Source organism: Oncorhynchus mykiss, chromosome 13 (genome assembly GCF_057628025.1).
Source record: "Oncorhynchus mykiss isolate SJ-2025 chromosome 13, ASM5762802v1, whole genome shotgun sequence".
Lineage (NCBI taxonomy): Eukaryota > Metazoa > Chordata > Actinopteri > Salmoniformes > Salmonidae > Oncorhynchus > Oncorhynchus mykiss.
In genome coordinates this window covers 75,090,483-75,113,870 of record NC_143034.1, presented here as the reverse complement: position 1 = coordinate 75,113,870, position 23,388 = coordinate 75,090,483, and the positions used below count along the sequence as shown (strand labels likewise).

Below are 23,388 nucleotides of genomic sequence, written 5' to 3'. Positions count from 1 at the left end.
AGTAGAAATACATTGAGTAGAAAACCCTGCTGTAGAAATACATTGAGTAGAAAACCCTGCTGTAGAAATACATTGAGTAGAAAACCCTGCTGTAGAAATACATTGAGTAGAAAACCCTCCTGTAGAAATACATTGAGTAGAAAACCCTGCTGTAGAAATACATTGAGTAGAAATACATTGAGTAGAAAACCCTCCTGTAGAAATACATTGAGTAGAAATACATTGAGTAGAAAACCCTGCTGTAGAAATACATTGAGTACAAAACCCTGCTGTAGAAATACATTGAGTAGAAAACCCTCCTGTAGAAATACATTGAGTAGAAAACCCTGCTGTAGAAATACATTGAGTACAAAACCCTGCTGTAGAAATACATTGAGTAGAAAACCCTGCAGTAGAAATACATTGAGTAGAAAACCCTGCTGTAGAAACACATTGAGTAGAAAACCCTGCTGTAGAAATACATTGAGTAGAAAACCCTGCAGTAGAAATACATTGAGTAGAAACCCCTGCAGTAGAAATACATTGAGTAGAAATACATTGAGTAGAAACCCCTGCAGTAGAAATACATTGAGTAGAAAACCCTGCTGTAGAAATACATTGAGTAGAAAACCCTGCTGTAGAAATACATTGAGTAGAAAACCCTGCTGTAGAAATACATTGAGTAGAAAACCCTGCAGTAGAAATACATTGAGTAGAAAACCCTGCTGTAGAAATACATTGAGTAGAAAACCCTGCTGTAGAAATACATTGAGTAGAAAACCCTGCTGTAGAAATACATTGAGTAGAAAACCCTGCTGTAGAAATACATTGATTAGAAACCCCTGCTGTAGAAATACATTGAGTAGAAAACCCTCCTGTAGAAATACATTGAGTAGAAAACCCTCCTGTAGAAATACATTGAGTACAAAACCCTGCAGTAGAAATACATTGAGTAGAAAACCCTGCTGTAGAAACACCAGGCTATTCTCTGTGCTGTATTGGTTGTCATATCTATTGAATATGAATATTACCTGCTTAGAGTCAACACACCTGTAATATACCTTGTGTATTTTCTGTCTGTTTTGAAGGATGCCATCAGCCAACACAATATGAGCTACTGGAAGGCCAGTCAGTACCTTGGAGTGGGCCCAGGTGAGTTAATAGTGCTTTATGAATGCTCTATAACACCTTTATGAATGCTCTATAAAGACTTTATGAATGCTCTATAAAGACTTTATGAATGCTCTATAAAGACTTTATGAATGCTCTATAAAGACTTTCTGAATGCTCTGTAACACCATTATGAATGATCTATAAAGACTTTATGAATGCTCTATAAAGACTTTCTGAATGCTCTAACACCGTTATGAATGCTCTATAAAGACTTTCTGAATGCTCTGTAACACCATTATGAATGCTCTATAAAGACTTTATGAATGCTCTGTAACACCATTATGAATGCTCTATAAAGACTTTATGAATGCTCTGTAAAGACTTTATGAATGCTCTATAAAGACTTTATGAATGCTCTGTAAAGACTTTATGAATGCTCTATAAAGTTTCATCTGTGGTTGTTTATTTGAAGTGGGACTCTTCTGTCTGCCAGGTGCCCATGGTCGCTTCGTCCCCCGTGGAGAGGGGGATGTGTGTCGAGAGGCCCGTACCCAGACTCTGGAGCCTGATGTCTGGTTGAGAGAGGTGCAGCAGAGGAGTCACGGGACTCGACGCAGGATACCCCTCACCCACCTGGCACTGTGAGTCAACTTCTTTCCGCTTCAGGCTGTTTACCTGCAGAGTTCACACCGTGCTACTCATTAAAGGGATAGTCCACTTCAGAATAAAACTCCTGTCAATTTGTTAATAATCTAGGATCTCTGAGTGGGTAAGATAACTATTTTCACCATTGATTTGACTTCTAAGTGGTCCGTCTGTGCAAACAGGAAATCGTGTCGTGCCACGTCATCGCGATAAGGTTCTCGTCCCTGTCAATAGGGGAATAACAAACCTATCACATTTCATAATGCTTTTAAAAAAAATCAGTAAGTGCACTCCCCATATCAGCCAATAGAAGGTGTGGACAGACGGGTTGACTGTGAGTCAGCTGATCTACTGTCTGCTCTTTAGACTGTGTTCACCTGCAGAGTTCATTCGGTGCTGACCTACATCCAATAATACTCCAGACTCACTCATAGCATGGGATTCTACGCTACAGAAACAGGAAATCCTGCCCTATGGGCCGTTCTGCCTCGGACAAGGCTTCCTGTCTCGCAGCATGGCAGATGATCTACTGTAGCAACCTGTTAACTTTATTCATCTGATTGCAGATTGGAGGAAGTGTTGGTCATGGGACTGCGTTTGATTGACGGCGTCACTCACCAGGTAATCTAGGCTAACCCAGAATACTGACGGCATCACTCACCAGGTAATCTAGGCTAACCCAGAATACTGACGGCATCACTCACCAGGTAATCTAGGCTAACCCAGAATACTGACGGCATCACTCACCAGGTAATCTAGGTTAACCCAGAATACTGATGGCATCACTCACCAGGTAATCTAGGCTAAACCCAGAATACTGACGGCATCACTCACCAGGTAATCTAGGCTAACCCAGAATACTGACGGCATCACTCACCAGGTAATCTAGGTTAACCCAGAATACTGATGGCATCACTCACCAGGTAATCTAGGCTAAACCCAGAATACTGATGGCATCACTCACCAGGTAATCTCGGTTAACCCAGAATACTGACGGCATCACTCACCAGGTAATCTAGGCTAACCCAGAATACTGACGGCATCACTCACCAGGTAATCTAGGCTAACCCAGAATACTGATGGCATCACTCACCAGGTAATCTAGGCTAACCCAGAATACTGACGGCATCACTCACCAGGTAATCTAGGTTAACCCAGAATACTGATGGCATCACTCACCAGGTAATCTAGGCTAAACCCAGAATACTGATGGCATCACTCACCAGGTAATCTTGGTTAACCCAGAATACTGACGGCATCACTCACCAGGTAATCTAGGTTAACCCAGAATACTGATGGCATCACTCACCAGGTAATCTAGGCTAAACCCAGAATACTGACGGCATCACTCACCAGGTAATCTAGGCTAACCCAGAATACTGACGGCATCACTCACCAGGTAATCTAGGCTAACCCAGAATACTGACGGCATCACTCACCAGGTAATCTAGGCTAACCCAGAATACTGATGGCATCACTCACCAGGTAATCTAGGCTAACCCAGAATACTGACGGCATCACTCACCAGGTAATCTAGGTTAACCCAGAATACTGATGGCATCACTCACCAGGTAATCTAGGCTAAACCCAGAATACTGATGGCATCACTCACCAGGTAATCTTGGTTAACCCAGAATACTGACGGCATCACTCACCAGGTAATCTCGGTTAACCCAGAATACTGACGGCATCACTCACCAGGTAATCTTGGTTAACCCAGAATACTGACGGCATCACTCACCAGGTAATCTCGGTTAACCCAGAATACTGATGGCATCACTCACCAGGTAATCTAGGTTAACCCAGAATACTGATGGCATCACTCACCAGGTAATCTAGGTTAACCCAGAATACTGATGGCATCACTCACCAGGTAATCTAGGCTAAACCCAGAACCAAAAGTCTCACATCATTTGGTCAGATTATGTTTATATTGTCTGTCCACATACTATACAGTATATATATACACACTATATTCTATACCAAGATGAGGTTTCAGCTGTTTCTAGATTCATGGTTTGCATCAATAGGGGCCATCAGTGATAAAATCATTTTTTAACCTGTTGTGTTCAGTATTTGTATGTTCCACACCATTGTTCTGATTCACCTTACTTCCTGTCTACATCTGTCTTTGTCTCTGATTCACCTTACTTCCTGTCTACATCTGTCTTTGTCTCTGATTCACCTTACTTCCTGTCTACATCTGTCTTTGTTTCTGATTCACCTTACTTCCTGTCTACATCTGTCTTTGTCTCTGATTCACCTTACTTCCTGTCTACATCTGTCTTTGTTTCTGATTCACCTTACTTCCTGTCTACATATGTCTTTGTCTCTGATTCACCTTACTTCCTGTCTACATCTGTCTTTGTCTCTGATTCACCTTACTTCCTGTCTACATCTGTCTCCGTCTCTGATTCACCTTACTTCCTGTCTACATCTGTCTTTGTCTCTGATTCACCTTACTTCCTGTCTACATCTGTCTTTGTCTCTGATTCACCTTACTTCCTGTCTACATCTGTCTCTGATTCATGTTATTTCTGTGGCAGCATTGGCAGTTGTTCAGTCCCAGGGCAGATCTGTACCAGATTCTCAGCTCATCCTCTGAAGTACAAGACCTTCAACAGACAGGCCTCCTAATCCTGGATGACAGGTAACCCAGACCTTCAACAGACAGGTCTCCTAATCCTGGATGACAGGTAACCCAGACCTTCAACAGACAGGCCTCCTAATCCTGGATGACAGGTAACCCAGACCTTCAACAGACAGGTCTCCTAATCCTGGATGACAGGTAACCCAGACCTTCAACAGACAGGTCTTATAATCCTGGATGACAGGTAACCCAGACCTTCAACAGACAGGTCTTATAATCCTGGATGGCAGGTAACCCAGACCTTCAACAGACAGGTCTTGTAATCCTGGATGACAGGTAACCCAGACCTTCAACAGACAGGTCTTATAATCCTGGATGGCAGGTAACCCAGACCTTCAACAGACAGGTCTTATAATCCTGGATGGCAGGTAACCCAGACCTTCAACAGACAGGTTTTATAATCCTGGATGACAGGTAACCCAGACCTTCAACAGACAGGTCTTATAATCCTGGATGACAGGTAACCCAGACCTTCAACAGACAGGTCTCCTAATCCTGGATGACAGGTAACCCAGACCTTCAACAGACAGGTCTTATAATCCTGGATGACAGGTAACCCAGACCTTCAACAGACAGGTCTTATAATCCTGGATGACAAGTAACCCAGACCTTCAACAGACAGGCCTCCTAATCCTGGATGGCAGGTAACCCAGACCTTCAACAGACAGGCCTCCTAATCGTGGATGACAGGTAACCCAGACCTTCAACAGACAGGCCTCCTATTCCTGGATGGCAGGTAACCCAGACCTTCAACAGACAGGCCTCCTAATCCTGGATGGCAGGTAACCCAGACCTTCAACAGACAGGTCTTCTAATCCTGGATGACAGGTAACCCAGACCTTCAACAGACAGGTCTTATAATCCTGGATGACAGGTAACCCAGACCTTCAACAGACAGGTCTTCTAATCCTGGATGACAAGTAACCCAGACCTTCAACAGACAGGCCTCCTAATCCTGGATGGCAGGTAACCCAGACCTTCAACAGACAGGCCTCCTAATCCTGGATGGCAGGTAACCCAGACCTTCAACAGACAGGTCTTCTAATCCTGGATGACAGGCAACCCAGACCTTCAACAGACAGGCCTCCTAATCCTGGCTGACAGGTAACCCAGACCTTCAACAGACAGGTCTTGTAATCCTGGATGACAGGTAATCCAGACCTTCAACAGACAGGCCTCCTAATCCTGGCTGACAGGTAACCCAGATCTTCAACAGACAGGCCTCCTAATCCTGGATGACAGGTAACCCAGACCTTCAACAGACAGGCCTCCTAATCCTGGATGACAGGTAACCCAGACCTTCAACAGACAGGTCTTATAATCCTGGATGACAGGTAACCCAGACCTTCAACAGACATGCCTCCTAATCCTGGATGACAGGTAACCCAGACCTTCAACAGACAGGCCTCCTAATCCTGGATGACAGGTAACCCAGACCTTCAACAGACAGGTTTTATAATCCTGGATGACAGGTAACCCAGACCTTCAACAGACAGGCCTCCTAATCCTGGATGGCAGGTAACCCAGACCTTCAACAGACAGGTCTTGTAATCCTGGATGACAGGTAACCCAGACCTTCAACAGACAGGTCTTATAATCCTGGATGACAGGTAACCCAGACCTTCAACAGACAGGTCTTGTAATCCTGGATGACAGGTAACCCAGACCTTCAACACAGGTCTTATAATCCTGGATGGCAGGTAACCCAGACCTTCAACAGACAGGTCTTGTAATCCTGGATGACAGGTAACCCAGACCTTCAACACAGGTCTTATAATCCTGGATGACAGGTAACCCAGACCTTCAACAGACAGTTCTTCTAAGCCTTATAACTTGTGTTTTTTTTTAAAGTGGGACCCAGTAGTTGTATCTCCGTGTCTGTATGAGTCTATTTGAACCAGCTGTGAGGTGGTAGGGGCCAAAACGTGCACCCCTGGGGGTCCCCGGGTCTGAGTTCGGGAAACACTGACGAGCCCTTTTGTCTTGTGTGTAGGGGTCTGCGGTGCTCGTGGCAGGGCCTGGCCTTACTGGACAGCATGTTACCCACTCTGCTGCTGCTGCTGGAGGCCTACATCACCCAGGGGCACCAGGAGCAGCAGGCCAGGGGCCCCATAGGAGACCAGAGACATCGAGGACAGAGCGTCTCCAAGCCTGGCTGACAGACAGGGGAGACTGACCCAGAGACTGAGCCCGAGACTGACCCGGAGACTGAGACTGACCCGGAGACTGAGACTGACCCGGAGACTGAGACTGACCCGGAGACTGAGACTGACCCGGAGACTGACCCGGAGACTGACCCGGAGACTGAGCCCGAGACTGACCCGGAGACTGAGACTGACCCGGAGACTGACCCGGAGACTGACCCGGAGACTGAGACTGACCCGGAGACTGAGCCCGAGACTGAGACTGACCCGGAGACTGAGCCCGAGACTGACCCGGAGACTGAGACTGACCCGGAGACTGACCCGGCAGCCACTATGAAGTGTAGATACTGGTCTAATCGACCATCTACACTGATGAAGTAGATTAGCTGCAGTAAGATGACACTAACCTGCAGTCACCGTGTTCTGATCAGTGACAGGTTAGATGGGCCTGAGATGCTGATAAAGCTCTGTACTTTACAGTTTAACAGGATGCTGTCGGGACTCGGGAAAGGTTCTCCACACCATGTCTTCTATGAACAAATCATTCTGTACCCCTTCAATGTAGTAGAGGGAATCTCTCTCACACACACACACACTCACACTCACACTCACACTCACACGACAAGCAGTTAGCAAAAGCAGCAGTTAAATAGGTTGTTTATGAAGGTTAGCGTGCCACGGACTCCAGTTCCTCCACGCTTCTCTAGTTGTCTGTCATCAGAGCTGTAGTGAACCACTGTTGTTGTCGAGGTCCCTGGAATGGAGCTCTGCTTCCCCATCATCATAGCGTGAGAAGATGTAGCGTGAGCAGGGGGCTGGATCACCTGGCAGAGAGAGAGAGAGGGTGGGTGGGTGTGTGTGTGTGTGTGTGTATGTTTGGGCAGAGTGATGTAGAGTGTGTGTGTTTGGGCAGAGTGACGTGGTCGTGGTCCCTGTATCTGGCCCAGGTGCAGAGCAGATCCCAGATTAGACAGACGGGCTTAAACCTTCTGTTGTCCATCAGCTGTGATGAAAGTCTTGGTCTGACAGGTACACAACATGTAATGCACCAAGAAGAGTCTGGAGCGTGTTGTTTTAAGCATGAAGACAGCATCACAACACTGTAGACTGGAGCGTGTTGTTTAAGCCTGAAGACAACACTGTAGACTGGAGCGTATTGTTTAAGCATGAAGACAGCATCACAACACTGTAGACTGGAGCGTATTGTTTAAGCCTGAAGACAACACTGTAGACTGGAGCGTATTGTTTAAGCCTGAAGACAACACTGTAGACTGGAGCGTATTGTTTAAGCCTGAAGACAGCATCACAACACTGTAGACTGGAGCGTATTGTTTAAGCCTGAAGACAGCATCACAACACTGTAGACTGGAGCGTATTGTTTAAGCCTGATGACAGCATCACAACACTGTAGACTGGAGCGTATTGTTTAAGCCTGATGACAGCATCACAACACTGTAGTCTGGAGCGTATTGTTTAAGCCTGATGACAGCATCACAACACTGTAGACCGGAGCGTATTGTGGAGGCTTGTTGAGATGGGTCTGTTGACACGCTGGGTGTATTGTAGGTATAGTGTACATGGGTTAATAAGAAGAGCACATTTTATAATAGGATAATTATAACCGATTGCCAAGTAAGATGGACTGTGAAATGCATAGTTGGTTCAATTTCTTACTCAATAAAAATGCTTTCTACTATTCATTCTGATATTTATGGTCATTCATGCTCATTAAAGAAATGGTGTACATTCCCTATAAATTTAACTACTTTTGACCTGAGCCCTGACCTGAGCCCTTTGACCCCTGACCTGAGCCCTATGACCCCTGGCCTGAGCCCTATTAGCCCTGACCTGAGCCCTTTGACCCCTGACCTGAGCCCTATTAGCCCTGAGCCCTATGAGCCCTGACCCGAGCCCTGACCTGAGCTCTATGAGCCCTGACCTGAGCCCTATGAGCCCTGACCTGAGCCCTTTGACCCCTGACCTGAGCCCTTTGACCCCTGACCTGAGCCCTATGAGCCCTGACCTGAGCCCTGACCTGAGCCCTATGAGCCCTGACCTGAGCCCTATGAGCCCTGTGAGTCCTGACCTGAGTCCTGACCTGAGTCCTGACCTGAGTCCTGACCTGAGCCCTGACCTGAGCCCTGACCTGAGCCCTGACCTGAGCCCTGACCTGAGCCCTGACCTGAGCCCTGACCTGAGCCCTGACCTGAGTCCTAACCAAAATGAGTGCATTACATAGGGAATAGGATGCCTTTTGGAATGCACACAATATCAACTGTGGCTAGTAGGTTATCATCTCTCCATGTCTCTCTCTCTCTCTCTCTCCATGTCTCTCTCTCCATGTCTCTCTCTCTCTCTCCATGTCGCCCTCCTCTCTCTCTCTCTGTCTCTGTCTCCATGTCAGGACATTAATGTCATGTTAAATGGAGCATGTAGGAATTAGATCTCTCTCTGTCTCTCTGCCTGATATTCTAAACTTGTGTTTTCCCCTGTTCCCTGTGTTGACCTGTATAGAGAAGGGCCCTGTGTTGACCTGTATAGAGAAGGAGACAGGAGAGGGAGAGTGAGGCAGATATATATTATTACTGTGTTAAACCTGGCAGTACTACTGATTTCTCTGAGAGTGAGGCAGATATATATTATTACTGTGTTAAACCTAGCAGTACTACTGATTTCTCTGAGACTGAGGCAGACCATTTAGCAAAAAAAACATGATTATTTGTCTCTGAAATTTAACAAGTTATTTAAAACTAAACACGTCTGTCATTGAACAACCGCGTGAGTGATTTAGATCGTGAAAAAACACACCAATCTCGTTCAAAATTTCTATAAATAATAAAAGCTAATTTACCAACACTTCTGAAATGGATAGAAGGCGTTTTGGAATGAAACTCTTCAATTACTACGTCACACATTGAGTGTTCAGATTTGTTATTTTGATAAACTGTCTGTTTATTTTTATTCGTTTTTTTATAATGAAAGGACATTCAATGTGGTGAACGTTTGCTTTAGACAAGGGCAGGACAGTAATCTCTATCATAAAATACATTTATAGAATAACGTTTTGGAAAAATATGTTCTTCTTCGTTGTACTTTCTCGCAATGTTTTCACATTCAGAATGAATGCTTGTGTCTACTTGCCCGCAAAAGGAATTATATGCAGTTTATTGTCTGTCACAAGGGAGACGTTCGTGTCTCTATAGGAACCGCACTGGTCACCGTTAACGACATGGTCCCCAGCAGTATTTAATGAGTGCTTCGTGCCGGTTATACTCCTGTATGAACTTACGTTTTGGTACGCCCTGTCCATGGTGCTGAAACACAGAGGATGGATGATATCACATGAACAGTTCCTCATGGACATACTGTAGGCCTGTTGCTTTCAGTATCTGGTAATCAACTTAATAACCCTGTCATTTTATAATGAAGTTGACCTGTAAAAGAACTGTCACTTCCGTGCTGATACTATGGCTGCGTAATTGTGTAATTTCTATGGTTAATTGAGCACGATTAATTCACGTCATGAAGAGCCTTTCCTTGCAATAGAAAGCTCTGGACTGTGTGTTGGGGGGGCACGCACGCACATTGCATTCACTCGGAAATGCTCCACACTCAAAGCATTGCCTTGTGCTTTTTAACAGACAGGAGAGAACTGACGTGCCCACCGGAGAGATGTTATAGAACCTAGCACCCCTGCAGGCTTTTACCACCCACGTACTTTCCATGTGAATCTGTCCATAAATGGTAATCCTACGTATTTGATATGAAGCTTTGTAGTTCTGTTGATAGAGAATGGCGCTTGCAACGCCAGGCTAGTTGTTTCGATACCTGGGACCACCCACATGTAACATTTATGCACGCATGAATGTAAGTCGCTCCGGATTCCATTTAAAGCGTCTGTTAAATGGAATATATATATATATATATATATATATATATATATATATATATATATATATATATAACCAATACCTATAAAGAGTCAATTGTTTGATATCAATCACTTGTGTAAAATTGTCTGATGTTTTTTTAACATAGCAGAAGCCCAAAGCGAGATTCAACTAAATGTAAAATGATAGGCTAACTAAAATATCACAACACAACTCATATTAATATGATAATATATATTTTTATTATTTCACAGTACACAAATAAAATCTACATTTACACAGTTGGCTCAACTGGTCCAGCCAGTAGCCTAAAGCAGAGTATAACTCTTGACATAGTGGTTATATATTGTAATACTACAATATGTGTATTGTACTGAGAAGTCCCTCAATTCATTGAATTTGACACTTCTCTATGGGTTTGCTCCGTTTAGTGGGGCTGGGGCCCATTACCAGCTGTAGGTCGCTGTTAAAGCTGGGGCGGCGGGCCAGTGGGTAAACCGCACCGCAGGGCGCGTCTGGAACCAACGCACGGCTCCGTCTGCCGCAACGGCTTCTGCTGGTGCTCAGCGCCTGGTAGGTACGTATGGAGATCTCGCGGTGCTGCGACGGACGCGTCTCGGTAGGGAGACCGCCTAGCTTGACAAGGGCTTGGAACATCTCTTCTAGACTGGTACTGTCTTTGGCTGATGTCTCGAAGAGCGCCGTGTCCTCCCCAAGAGCTCGGAACATCTCCGGGCGACTGATGACCCTCTCCGCCTCTAAGTCCACTTTGTTGCCGCATATCACTATGGGAACCCGGGCATTCTCTTTGAGCTTCATCAGCTTGGTCTTGGCTGCGATTATCTCTTTGCGCAGTGTGTACACCTCTTTGAAGGAGTCTCTGTCATCCACACTGAACACCAGGAGAAATATGTCACCTGTTGTAGAGAAGAGTAAAGATTTAGTGATTTAATTCAATGCAACAACAAAAAAACACCCACATTTATTTCCCAACTCAATGTATTAGATTAAGGCTATGCAAAGGCCAATTCAATGCACACTAAAACACTTTTCATTGTCCAACTCAATTAGATCTATACACAGTCAAAAGCCTATACACTCATAACCTACACACCTGTCAGTATGGACAGCCTCCGTCTGGCGGGGAAGTCTCTCTCCTTCGCTGCGTCCAGGATATCAATCTGATAGGTTTCTCCTCGGATCTGGTACAACTTCCTGTGGAAGTCTTCTGCCGTGGGCTCGTACTGTTCCTCGAACTCGCCGCGCAGGAACCGCCTGAGAATGTTCGTCTTGCCCACTCTGGGCGCGCCGAGTACTACAACGCGCCGGCAGTTACGGGGCTTGGTGAGGCGCATCTCCTCCAGTGGCGCGGTGCATGCAGTCTGGTCCGGGAGGGTCAACGTCACTAGCGGGTCGAAGGATCTTCTTTTGGGGAACATTTCCGAGGATGTAGGCTGAGTGGTCCCCGTGCTGGAAGACCGGACCACCCTCGTCTTCTTGTCCGTGTGTCTCCAGTGCTCAGTGACCGTTTTAAAGATCCCTTTACTCGCCTTGGTCATGCTCGAGACCTTTTTGTATCGCATGAGGATTGTAGGTGATTGACAGTTGACACCTGTGACTTTGACATTGGGAAGCTGGTTGGAAATCGTTTGTTCAACATTATCGTCCATGTTGAGCTGGATCTGTGGATGCCCGGCAGTTGCACAAGAGCTGAACGTGTCGGCGGTGCCATCAACGGAAAGGTAGACTACTTTCTCTGCTGTGTTCACCTCCATGTTCCTTCCAGGCGCGGGGATCATCCGGGGTGTCTGTTGTTACAGGTCTGTTACACCTGTTGCTTCACCATGTGATGCGTTGCAGTGGAGCGTTGCAGTGTGCGGAGAGGAGCGTCGGCGCGGGTATTTATAGAGTATGGCTGGGCAGATTGGTTTCTACGTCATTAGAGAGAATCATCACATCGCGTTAACACTCTGCTCCTTTTATGGTAGTTTCATATAAATATCTGTAATCATGTGATATCAGTCAAGTGTAGGCTATAGCCTTCCAATTCACATGTCAGGGAAACGAATAGCTAAGGAGGATGGAGCACAGCTAGAGAGGGAGTACGGCTAGAGATGGAGATGGAGCACAGCTAGAGATGGTGATGGAGCACAGCTAGAGATGGTGATGGAGCACAGCTAGAGATGGTGATGGAGCACGGCTAGAGATGATGATGGAGCACGGCTAGAGATGGAGATGGAGCACAGCTAGAGATGGAGCACGGCTAGAGATGGAGCACGGCTAGAGATGGAGATGGAGCACAGCTAGAGATGGAGCACGGCTAGAGATGGAGCACGGCTAGAGATGGAGATGGAGCACAGCTAGAGATGGAGCACAGCTAGAGATGGAGCACAGCTAGAGATGGAGCACGGCTAGAGATGGAGATGGAGCACAGCTAGAGATGGAGATGGAGCACAGCTAGAGATGGAGATGGAGCACAGCTATAGATGGAGCACGGCTAGAGATGGAGATGGAGCACAGCTAGAGATGGAGCACAGCTAGAGATGGAGCACGGCTAGAGATGGAGCACGGCTAGAGATGGAGATGGAGCACAGCTAGAGATGGAGATGGAACACAGCTAGAGAGGGAGCACGGCTAGAGATGGAGATATAGCACAGCTAGAGATGGAGCACAGCTAGAGAGGGATCACGGCTAGAGATGGAGCACAGCTAGAGATGGAGCACAGCTAGAGATGGAGATGGAGCACAGCTAGAGATGGAGATGGAGCACAGCTAGAGATGGAGATGGAGCACAGCTAGAGATGGAGCACAGCAAGAGATGGAGATGGAGCACAGCAAGAGATGGAGATGGAGCACAGCTAGAGATGGAGCACAGCTAGAGATGGAGATGGAGCACAGCTAGAGATGGAGCACAGCTAGAGATGGAGCACGGCTAGAGATGGAGCACGGATAGAGATGGAGCACAGCTAGAGATGGAGCACGGATAGAGATGGAGCATGGATAGAGATGGAGCACAGCTAGAGATGGAGCACAGCTAGAGATGGAGCACGGATAGAGATGGAGCACAGCTAGAGATGGAGCACGGATAGAGATGGAGCACAGCTAGAGATGGAGCACAGCTAGAGATGGAGCACGGATAGAGATGGAGCACGGATAGAGATGGAGCACGGATAGAGATGGAGCACAGCTAGAGATGGAGCACAGCTAGAGATGGAGCACGGCTAGAGATGGAGCACGGATAGAGATGGAGCACAGCTAGAGATGGAGCACAGCTAGAGATGGAGCACGGCTAGAGATGGAGCACAGCTAGAGATGGAGATGGAGCACGGCTAGAGATGGTGCACGGCTAGAGATGGAGCACAGCTAGAGGTGGAGCACAGCTAGAGATGGAGATGGAGCACAGCTAGAGATGGAGCACAGCTAGAGATGGAGCACAGCTAGAGGTGGAGCACAGCTAGAGATGGAGATGGAGCACAGCTAGAGATGGAGCACAGCTAGAGATGGAGATGGAGCACAGCTAGAGATGGAGCACAGCTAGAGATGGAGCACAGCTAGAGATGGAGCACGGCTAGAGATGGAGCACGGCTAGAGATGGAGCACGGCTAGAGATGGAGCACAGCTAGAGATGGAGCACAGCTAGAGATGGAGTATAGTTAGGTTTTTTTGGGGGGTATAATTAGGGTATATGGGGTATAATTAGAGGTATATGGGGTATATTTAGAGGTATATGGGGTATATTTAGGGGTATATGGGGTATATTTAGAGGTATATGGGGTATATTTAGAGGTATATGGGGTATAATTCGGGGTAAATGGGGTATAGTTAGGGGTATATGGGGTGTAATTAGGGGTATATGGGGTATAATTAGGGGTATATGGGGTATTTTTAGAGGTATATGGGGTATAGTTAGGGGTATATGGGGTGTAATTAGGGATATATGGGGTATAATTAGGGGTATATCGGGTATAATTCAGGGTAAATGGGGTATAATTCAGGGTAAATGGGGTATATTTAGAGGTATATGGGGTATAATTAGGGGTATATGGGGTATATTTAGGGGTATATGGGGTATATTTAGAGGTATATGGGGTATATTTAGACATTAGATTTGGGCTATTTCTGGACATCCGATGAGACGTGGGCGACGGGACCCCCCTGGCCCTGTTCTCCCCTCACTCTGTAATAATGTGAAGGCTCTCTACCCACATCATCCAGCTAGCTAGTCATCATGGGTCCTGGGGGCTCACGCGTAGGTGGGGAATGTTCCTGGAGAAAAGTGACAGATCATCATTCACCGTGTGCACACAGGCATAGTGTTTTCCCTGTATGGTACACTGCAGTAAACAGCATTGTGTTTCCCCTGTATGGTACACTGCAGTAACAGGCATAGTGTTTCCCCTGTATGGTACACTGCAGTAAACAGCATTGTGTTTCCCCTGTATGGTACACTGCAGTAACAGGCATAGTGTTTCTCCTGTATGGTACACTGCAGTAAACAGCATAGTGTTTCCCCTGTATGGTACACTGCAGTAAACAGCATTGTGTTTCCCCTGTATGGTACACTGCAGTAAACAGCATAGTGTTTCTCCTGTATGGTACACTGCAGTAACAGGCAGTGTGTTTCCCCTGTATGGTACACTGCAGTAAACAGCATAGTGTTTCCCCTGTATGGTACACTGCAGTAATAGGCAGTGTGTTTCCCCTGTATGGTACACTGCAGTAACAGGCAGTGTGTTTCCCCTGTATGGTACACTGCAGTAACAGGCATAGTGTTTCTCCTGTATGGTACACTGCAGTAAACAGCATAGTGTTTCCCCTGTATGGTACACTGCAGTAACAGGCATAGTGTTTCTCCTGTATGGTACACTGCAGTAAACAGCATTGTGTTTCTCCTGTATGGTACACTGCAGTAAACAGCATTGTGTTTCTCCTGTATGGTACACTGCAGTAAACAGCATTGTGTTTCCCCTGTATGGTACACTGCAGTAACAGCATTGTGTTTCCCCTGTATGGTACACTGCAGTAAACAGCATTGTGTTTCCCCTGTATGGTACACTGCAGTAACAGGCATAGTGTTTCCCCTGTATGGTACACTGCAGTAACAGGCAGTGTGTTTCCCCTGTATGGTACACTGCAGTAAACAGCATTGTGTTTCCCCTGTATGGTACACTGCAGTAAACAGCATAGTGTTTCCCCTGTATGGTACACTGCAGTAACAGGCATAGTGTTTCCCCTGTATGGTACACTGCAGTAACAGGCATAGTGTAGTGTTTCCCCTGTATGGTACACTGCAGTAACAGGCATAGTGTTTCCCCTGTATGGTACACTGCAGTAAACAGCATTGTGTTTCTCCTGTATGGTACACTGCAGTAAACAGCATTGTGTTTCTCCTGTATGGTACACTGCAGTAAACAGCATTGTGTTTCTCCTGTATGGTACACTGCAGTAAACAGCATTGTGTTTCCCCTGTATGGTACACTGCAGTAACAGCATTGTGTTTCCCCTGTATGGTACACTGCAGTAACAGGCATAGTGTTTCTCCTGTATGGTACACTGCAGTAACAGGCATAGTGTTTCTCCTGTATGGTACACTGCAGTAACAGGCATAGTGTTTCTCCTGTATGGTACACTGCAGTAACAGGCATAGTGTTTCTCCTGTATGGTACACTGCAGTAACAGGCATAGTGTTTCTCCTGTATGGTACACTGCAGTAACAGGCATAGTGTTTCTCCTGTATGGTACACTGCAGTAACAGGCATAGTGTTTCTCCTGTATGGTACACTGCAGTAACAGGCAGTGTGTTTCCCCTGTATGGTACACTGCAGTAACAGGCATAGTGTTTCTCCTGTATGGTACACTGCAGTAAACAACATTGTGTTTCCCCTGCATGGTACACTGCAGTAAACAGCATTGTGTTTCCCCTGTATGGTACACTGCAGTAACAGGCATAGTGTTTTCCCCTGTATGGTACACTGCAGTAACAGGCATAGTGGTTTCCCCTGTATGGTACACTGCAGTAAACAGCATTGTGTTTCTCCTGTATGGTACACTGCAGTAAACAGCATAGTGTTTTCCCCTGTATGGTACACTGCAGTAACAGGCATAGTGTTTTCCCCTGTATGGTACACTGCAGTAACAGGCATAGTGTTTCCCCTGCATGGTACACTGCAGTAAACAGCATAGTGTTTTCCCCTGTATGGTACACTGCAGTAACAGGCATAGTGTTTCTCCTGTATGGTACACTGCAGTAACAGCATAGTGTTTCTCCTGTATGGTACACTGCAGTAACAGGCATAGTGTTTCCCCTGTATGGTACACTGCAGTAAACAGGCATAGTGTTTCCCCTGTATGGTACACTGCAGTAAACAGGCATAGTGTTTCCCCTGTATGGTACACTGCAGTAACAGCATAGTGTTTCTCCTGTATGGTACACTGCAGTAACAGGCATAGTGTTTCCCCTGTATGGTACACTGCAGTAACAGGCAGTGTGTTTCCCCTGTATGGTACACTGCAGTAACAGGCATAGTGTTTCCCCTGTATGGTACACTGCAGTAACAGCATAGTGTTTCTCCTGTATGGTACACTGCAGTAACAGGCATAGTGTTTCCCCTGCATGGTACACTGCAGTAAACAGCATAGTGTTTTCCCCTGTATGGTACACTGCAGTAACAGGCATAGTGTTTCCCCTGCATGGTACACTGCAGTAAACAGCATAGTGTTTTCCCCTGTATGGTACACTGCAGTAACAGGCATAGTGTTTCCCCTGCATGGTACACTGCAGTAAACAGCATAGTGTTTTCCCCTGTATGGTACACTGCAGTAACAGGCATAGTGTTTCTCCTGTATGGTACACTGCAGTAACAGCATAGTGTTTCTCCTGTATGGTACACTGCAGTAACAGGCATAGTGTTTCTCCTGTATGGTACACTGCAGTAAACAGCATTGTGTTTCTCCTGCATGGTACACTGCAGTAAACAGCTTTGTGTTTCCCCTGTATGGTACACTGCAGTAACAGGCATAGTGTTTCTCCTGTATGGTACACTGCAGTAAACAGCATAGTGTTTCTCCTGTATGGTACACTGCAGTAACAGGCATAGTGTTTCTCCTGTATGGTACACTGCAGTAACAGGCATAGTGTTTCCCCTGTATGGTACACTGCAGTAAACAGCATTGTGTTTCCCCTGTATGGTACACTGCAGTAAACAGCATTGTGTTTCTCCTGTATGGTACACTGCAGTAAACAGCATTGTGTTTCTCCTGTATGGTACACTGCAGTAATTAAGATAATTGTTATCTGTCTGTGGTCACTAATTGGTTTCCTAATGGTTCAGCTAATTTGTGTGCTATAAAAATGTATTAAATTAGACTTTTCAAAGGCATCACAGTATTTCCATGATGGACGGGGTTAGGGTTTATGTGGGAAATCAAGGCATCACAGTATTTCCATGATGGACGGGGTTAGGGTTTATGTGGGAAATCAAGGCATCACAGTATTTCCATGATGGACGGGGTTAGGGTTTATGTGGGAAATCAAGGCATCACAGTATTTCCATGATGGACGGGGTTAGGGTTTATGTGGGAAATCAAGGCATCACAGTATTTCCATGATGGACGGGGTTAGGGTTTATGTGGGAAATCAAGGCATCACAGTATTTCCATGATGGACGGGGTTAGGGTTTATGTGGGAAATCAAGGCATCACAGTATTTCCATGATGGACAGGGTTAGGGTTTATGTGGGAAATAAAGGGAGCACAGTATTTCCATGATGGACAGGGTTAGGGTTTATGTGGGAAATAAAGGGAGCACAGTATTTCCATGATGGACAGGGTTAGGGTTTATGTGGGAAATAAAGGGAGCACAGTATTTCCATGATGGACGGGGTTAGGGTTTATGTGGGAAATAAAGGGAGCACAGTATTTCCATGATGGACGGGGTTAGGGTTTATGTGGGAAATAAAGGGAGCACAGTATTTCCATGATGGACGGGGTTAGGGTTTATGTGGGAAATAAAGGGAGCACAGTATTTCCATGATGGACGGGGTTAGGGTTTATGTGGGAAATAAAGGGAGCACAGTATTTCCATGATGGACGGGGTTAGGGTTTATGTGGGAAATAAAGGGAGCACAGTATTTCCATGATGGACGGGGTTAGGGTTTATGTGGGAAATAAAGGGAGCACAGTATTTCCATGATGGACGGGGTTAGGGTTTATGTGGGAAATAAAGGGAGCACAGTATTTCCATGATGGACAGGGTTAGGGTTTATGTGGGAAATATAGGGAGCACAGTATTTCCATGATGGACGGGGTTAGGGTTTATGTGGGAAATAAAGGGAGCACAGTATTTCCATGATGGACGGGGTTAGGGTTTATGTGGGAAATAAAGGGAGCACAGTATTTCCATGATGGACGGGGTTAGGGTTTATGTGGGAAATCAAGGCATCACAGTATTTCCATGATGGACAGGGTTAGGGTTTATGTGGGAAATAAAGGGAGCACAGTATTTCCATGATGGACAGGGTTAGGGTTTATGTGGGAAATAAAGGCATCACAGTATTTCCATGATGGACGGGGTTAGGGTTTATGTGGGAAATAAAGGGAGCACAGTATTTCCATGATGGACGGGGTTAGGGTTTATGTGGGAAATAAAGGGAGCACAGTATTTCCATGATGGACAGGGTTAGGGTTTATGTGGGAAATAAAGGCATCACAGTATTTCCATGATGGACGGGGTTAGGGTTTATGTGGGAAATAAAGGGAGCAAATTAAAAAGCATCACGTTGTTTGCAACATGAAATAATGATTCTCTGTGAAGTCCCAGGATCAGTGTCCCACCCAGTAGTAAAGGATCAGTGTTTAATGCTGCAGTAAAGGATCAGTGTCCCACCCAGCAGTAAAGGATCAGTGTCCCACCCAGCAGTAAAGGATCAGTGTTTAATGCTGCAGTAAAGGATCAGTGTCCCACCCAGCAGTAAAGGATCAGTGTTTAATGCAGCAGTAAAGGATCAGTGTCCCACCCAGCAGTAAAGGATCAGTGTTTAATGCAGCAGTAAAGGATCAGTGTTTAATGCAGCAGTAAAGGATCAGTGTTTAATGCTGCAGTAAAGGATCAGTGTCCCATGCTGCAGTAAAGGATCAGTGTCCCATGCAGCAGTAAAGAATCAGTGTCCCATGCAGCAGTAAAGGATCAGTGTCCCACCCAGCAGTAAAGGATCAGTGTTTAATGCAGCAGTAAAGGATCAGTGTTTAATGCAGTAGTAAAGGATCAGTGTCCCATGCAGCAGTAAAGGATCAGTTTTTAATGCAGCAGTAAAGGATCAGTGTTTAATGCAGCAGTAAAGGATCAGTGTCCCATGCAGCAGTAAAGGATCAGTGTTTAATGCTGCAGTAAAGGATCAGTGTTTAATGCTGCAGTAAAGGATCAGTGTCCCATGCAGCAGTAAAGGATCAGTGTTTAATGCTGCAGTAAAGGATCAGTGTTTAATGCTGCAGTAAAGGATCAGTGTTTAATGCAGCAGTAAAGGATCAGTGTCCCATGCAGCAGTAAAGGATCAGTGTTTAATGCTGCAGTAAAGGATCAGTGTCCCATGCAGTAGTAAAGGATCAGTGTCCCATGCAGCAGTAAAGGATCAGTGTCCCACCCAGCAGTAAAGGATCAGTGTTTAATGCAGCAGTAAAGGATCAGTGTTTAATGCAGCAGTAAAGGATCAGTGTTTAATGCAGCAGTAAAGGATCAGTGTCCCATGCAGCAGTAAAGGATCAGTGTCCCACCCAGTAGTAAAGGATCAGTGTCCCATGCTGCAGTAAATGATCAGTGTCCCATGCTGCAGTAAAGGATCAGTGTTTAATGCTGCAGTAAAGGATCAGTGTCCCATGCAGCAGTAAAGGATCAGTGTCCCATGCAGCAGTAAAGGATCAGTGTCCCATGCTGCAGTAAAGGATCAGTGTTTAATGCTGCAGTAAAGGATCAGTGTTTAATGCAGCAGTAAAGGATCAGTGTCCCATGCAGTAGTAAAGGATCAGTGTTTAATGCAGCAGTAAAGGATCAGTGTTTAATGCAGCAGTAAAGGATCAGTGTCCCATGCAGCAGTAAAGGATCAGTGTCCCATGCTGCAGTAAAGGATCAGTGTTTAATGCTGTAGTAAAGGATCAGTGTTTAATGCAGCAGTAAAGGATCAGTGTTTAATGCAGCAGTAAAGGATCAGTGTTTAATGCAGCAGTAAAGGATCAGTGTTTAATGCAGCAGTAAAGGATCAGTGTCCCATGCAGTAGTAAATGATCAGTGTCCCATGCAGCAGTAAAGGATCAGTGTCCCATGCAGCAGTAAAGGATCAGTGTTTAATGCAGCAGTAAAGGATCAGTGTCCCATGCAGTAGTAAAGGATCAGTGTCCCATGCAGTAGTAAAGGATCAGTGTTTAATGCAGAAGTAAAGGATCAGTGTTTAATGCAGAAGTACAACAACAACAAGTTGGTCTACTTGCTGTGGCTGGTTGTTATCAACCTTGCAGCTCAATAGTTCTAGTGCTTTCTGCCGTGTGACACATGATGTTTTTGAGCCTCATCTTGTTCAGCGTTCACTGTGATCACGCCTTTCACAGGCCACTTACATTATCCCTTCTGTGGAGAGACTTCGGCTAGCGTCCCAAATGCCAGCCTATTTCCTATATAGTGCTCTACTTTTGACCGGGGCCAATGGGGCTGGGAATAGGGTGCCATTTGTGACAGACGCCTTAAATATTCACTTAACACCCTCACGGGCTGCTATGAATCTGATGCAGTCGCTCTTTAGAACCGAGGTGATAAACTGGATCATATTTGATTGTGTCATAATGGATGCATTCCAAATGGCACCTCTATATGTTCTACTCCCAGTGCACTACTTCAGACCAGTGGTAGTGCACTGCGTAGGGAATAGGGTGCCATTTTGGGATCCAGACACCATCTCACTTTCAGAGAGGGAAGAAAGGGCACATCGTGTTCATACTTCACATTGCATGATAATAGGCCTACACTGTTCAAGACAACACCGCCCAGCGATGAGTCATCCAACTAGTAATCGTAAAGGAAGAACAGTAATGTGATTTAGCAGTCACCTACAATTACCTGAGAAAAACAACAGAAAGACACAACAACAGATCTGTCCCTCAATTTGCTGTCTCTGTCATATCCATCCATATGTTCTTCTTTCTCACAAATGCTTTGTCTCTCTCTCTGTCTACATCATTGTGTCAGTGGGTCTAGTGGGAACACTTTGATTGTGACACCTGTTGTGCCTGTATGTCCAGAGGGGGAACACTTTGACCGTGACACCTGCTGTGCCCGTATGTCCAGGGGGGAACACTTTGACCGTGACACCTGCTGTGCCTGTATGTCCAGAGGGGGAACACTTTGACCGTGACACCTGCTGTGCCTGTATGTCCAGAGGGGGAACACTTTGACCGTGACACCTGCTGTGCCTGTATGTCCAGAGGGGGAACACTTTGACCGTGACACCTGCTGTGCCTGGTCATCCGTGGGAAAATCAACATGTGACAGAGAAGGACGCATCATCATCATCATCACATGAAAAGGAGAGACGACACCATGACATCACACCTCTTTTTAAACACATCACTGGAAAGGAGCAACAGGCCTACAGGAACAGAACCTCAGTAATGTTACATGTTGGGTCCTGAGTCTGTCCAGACTATGTTCCAGGTACTGTCTGATCCCAGAAGATGTCAAATGCTGCACCTAGATTAAAAGCAGAGAGCATTCTGGGCCAGTGTGCTGCACCTAGATTAAAAGCAGAGAGCATTCTGGGCCAGTGTGCTGCACCTAGGTTAAAAGCAGAGAGCATTCTGGGCCAGTGTGCTGCACCTAGGTTAAAAACAGAGAACATTCTGGGCCAGAATGCACCTAGGTTAAAAGCAGAGAACATTCTGGGCCAGAATGCACCTAGGTTAAAAGCAGAGAACATTCTGGACCAGAATGCACCTAGGTTAAAAGCAAAGAACATTCTGGGCCAGTGTGCAAGCAGAGAACATTCTGGGCCAGAATGTACCTAGGTTAAAAGCAAAGAACATTCTGGGCCAGTGTGCAAGCAGAGAACATTCTGGGCCAGTGTGCTGCACCTAGGTTAAAAACAGAGAACATTCTGGGCCAGAATGCACCTAGGTTAAAAGCAGAGAACATTCTGGGCCAGTGTGCTGCACCTAGGTTAAAAGCAGAGAACATTCTGGGCCTGAATGCACCTAGGTTAAAAGCAGAGAACATTCTGGGCTAGAATGCACCTAGGTTAAAAGCAAAGAACATTCTGGGCCAGAATGCACCTAGGTTAAAAGCAAAGAACATTCTGGGCCAGTGTGCAAGCAGATAACATTCTGGGCCAGTGTGCTGCACCTAGGTTAAAAGCAGAGAACATTCTGGGCCAGAATGCACCTAGGTTAAAAGCAGAGAACATTCTGGGCCAGTGTGCACCTAGGTTAAAAGCAGAGCACATTCTGGGCCAGTGTGCTGCACCTAGGTTAAAAGCAGAGAACATTCTGGACCAGAATGCACCTAGGTTAAAAGCAGAGAACATTCTGGGCTAGAATGCACCTAGGTTAAAAGCAAAGAACATTCTGGGCCAGAATGCACCTAGGTTAAAAGCAAAGAACATTCTGGGCCAGTGTGCAAGCAGAGAACATTCTGGGCCAGAATGTACCTAGGTTAAAAGCAAAGAACATTCTGGGCCAGTGTGCAAGCAGAGAACATTCTGTGCCAGTGTGCTGCACCCTACTCTTGGAGAAGTCACACATTCAAACACTTTGACGTCAATGAAAAACCAACTGACACTCTCTACTGAAATGTTTATTTTATTTCAGAAATAGACTTTCTATCTGCAAAAAGCATAGTCTGTGGAGAGTCTGAGTAAACCAGCCCTGTAGAGTAGGATTGACTGTTAAAGGTTTTTGGATTACAGATCGTGAGGTACAGACAATGCCTTGCA

General features: G+C 45.9%; 2 protein-coding genes across 4 annotated transcripts in view; one reads left to right on the top strand and one right to left on the bottom strand.

Moving 5' to 3' along the window:
• Nucleotides 1-8,228, top strand: part of rsad1 (radical S-adenosyl methionine domain containing 1) — a 14,234-nt gene extending 6,006 nt beyond the window's left edge. For all 3 annotated transcript variants that reach the window (XR_016485489.1, XM_090194483.1, XM_090194482.1), the window contains 5 exons: nt 1,068-1,131; nt 1,586-1,733; nt 2,304-2,358; nt 4,284-4,387; nt 6,381-8,228. Coding sequence is in view for 2 of the 3 variants with exons in the window: in XM_090194483.1 (XP_090050609.1) it covers nt 1,068-1,131; nt 1,586-1,733; nt 2,304-2,358; nt 4,284-4,387; nt 6,381-6,546 (537 nt within the window). In the remaining variant the exon portion in view is untranslated. The remainder of the gene's footprint in view (nt 1-1,067; nt 1,132-1,585; nt 1,734-2,303; nt 2,359-4,283; nt 4,388-6,380) is intronic.
• Nucleotides 8,229-10,640: 2,412 nt separating this feature from the next.
• On the bottom strand, nt 10,641-12,299 carry rasd2a (RASD family member 2a). Its single transcript, XM_021625818.3, has 2 exons — nt 11,536-12,299; nt 10,641-11,338 (listed from the first exon to the last, which is right to left on the bottom strand). Exons 1-2 carry the CDS (start codon nt 12,218-12,220, stop codon nt 10,812-10,814), a joined length of 1,212 nt encoding a protein of 403 aa, XP_021481493.3. The 5' UTR covers nt 12,221-12,299; the 3' UTR covers nt 10,641-10,811.
• Nucleotides 12,300-23,388: the final 11,089 nt, after the last annotated feature.

Coding starts and splice junctions, on each gene's coding strand:
- rasd2a (XM_021625818.3), bottom strand. CDS start 12,220: ATGATCCCCGCGCCTGGAAGGAACATGGAGGTGAACACAGCAGAGAAA. Junction 11,339..11,535: donor GAGGCTGTCCATACTGACAG/GTGTGTAGGTTA, acceptor TCTCTACAACAG/GTGACATATTTCTCCTGGTG.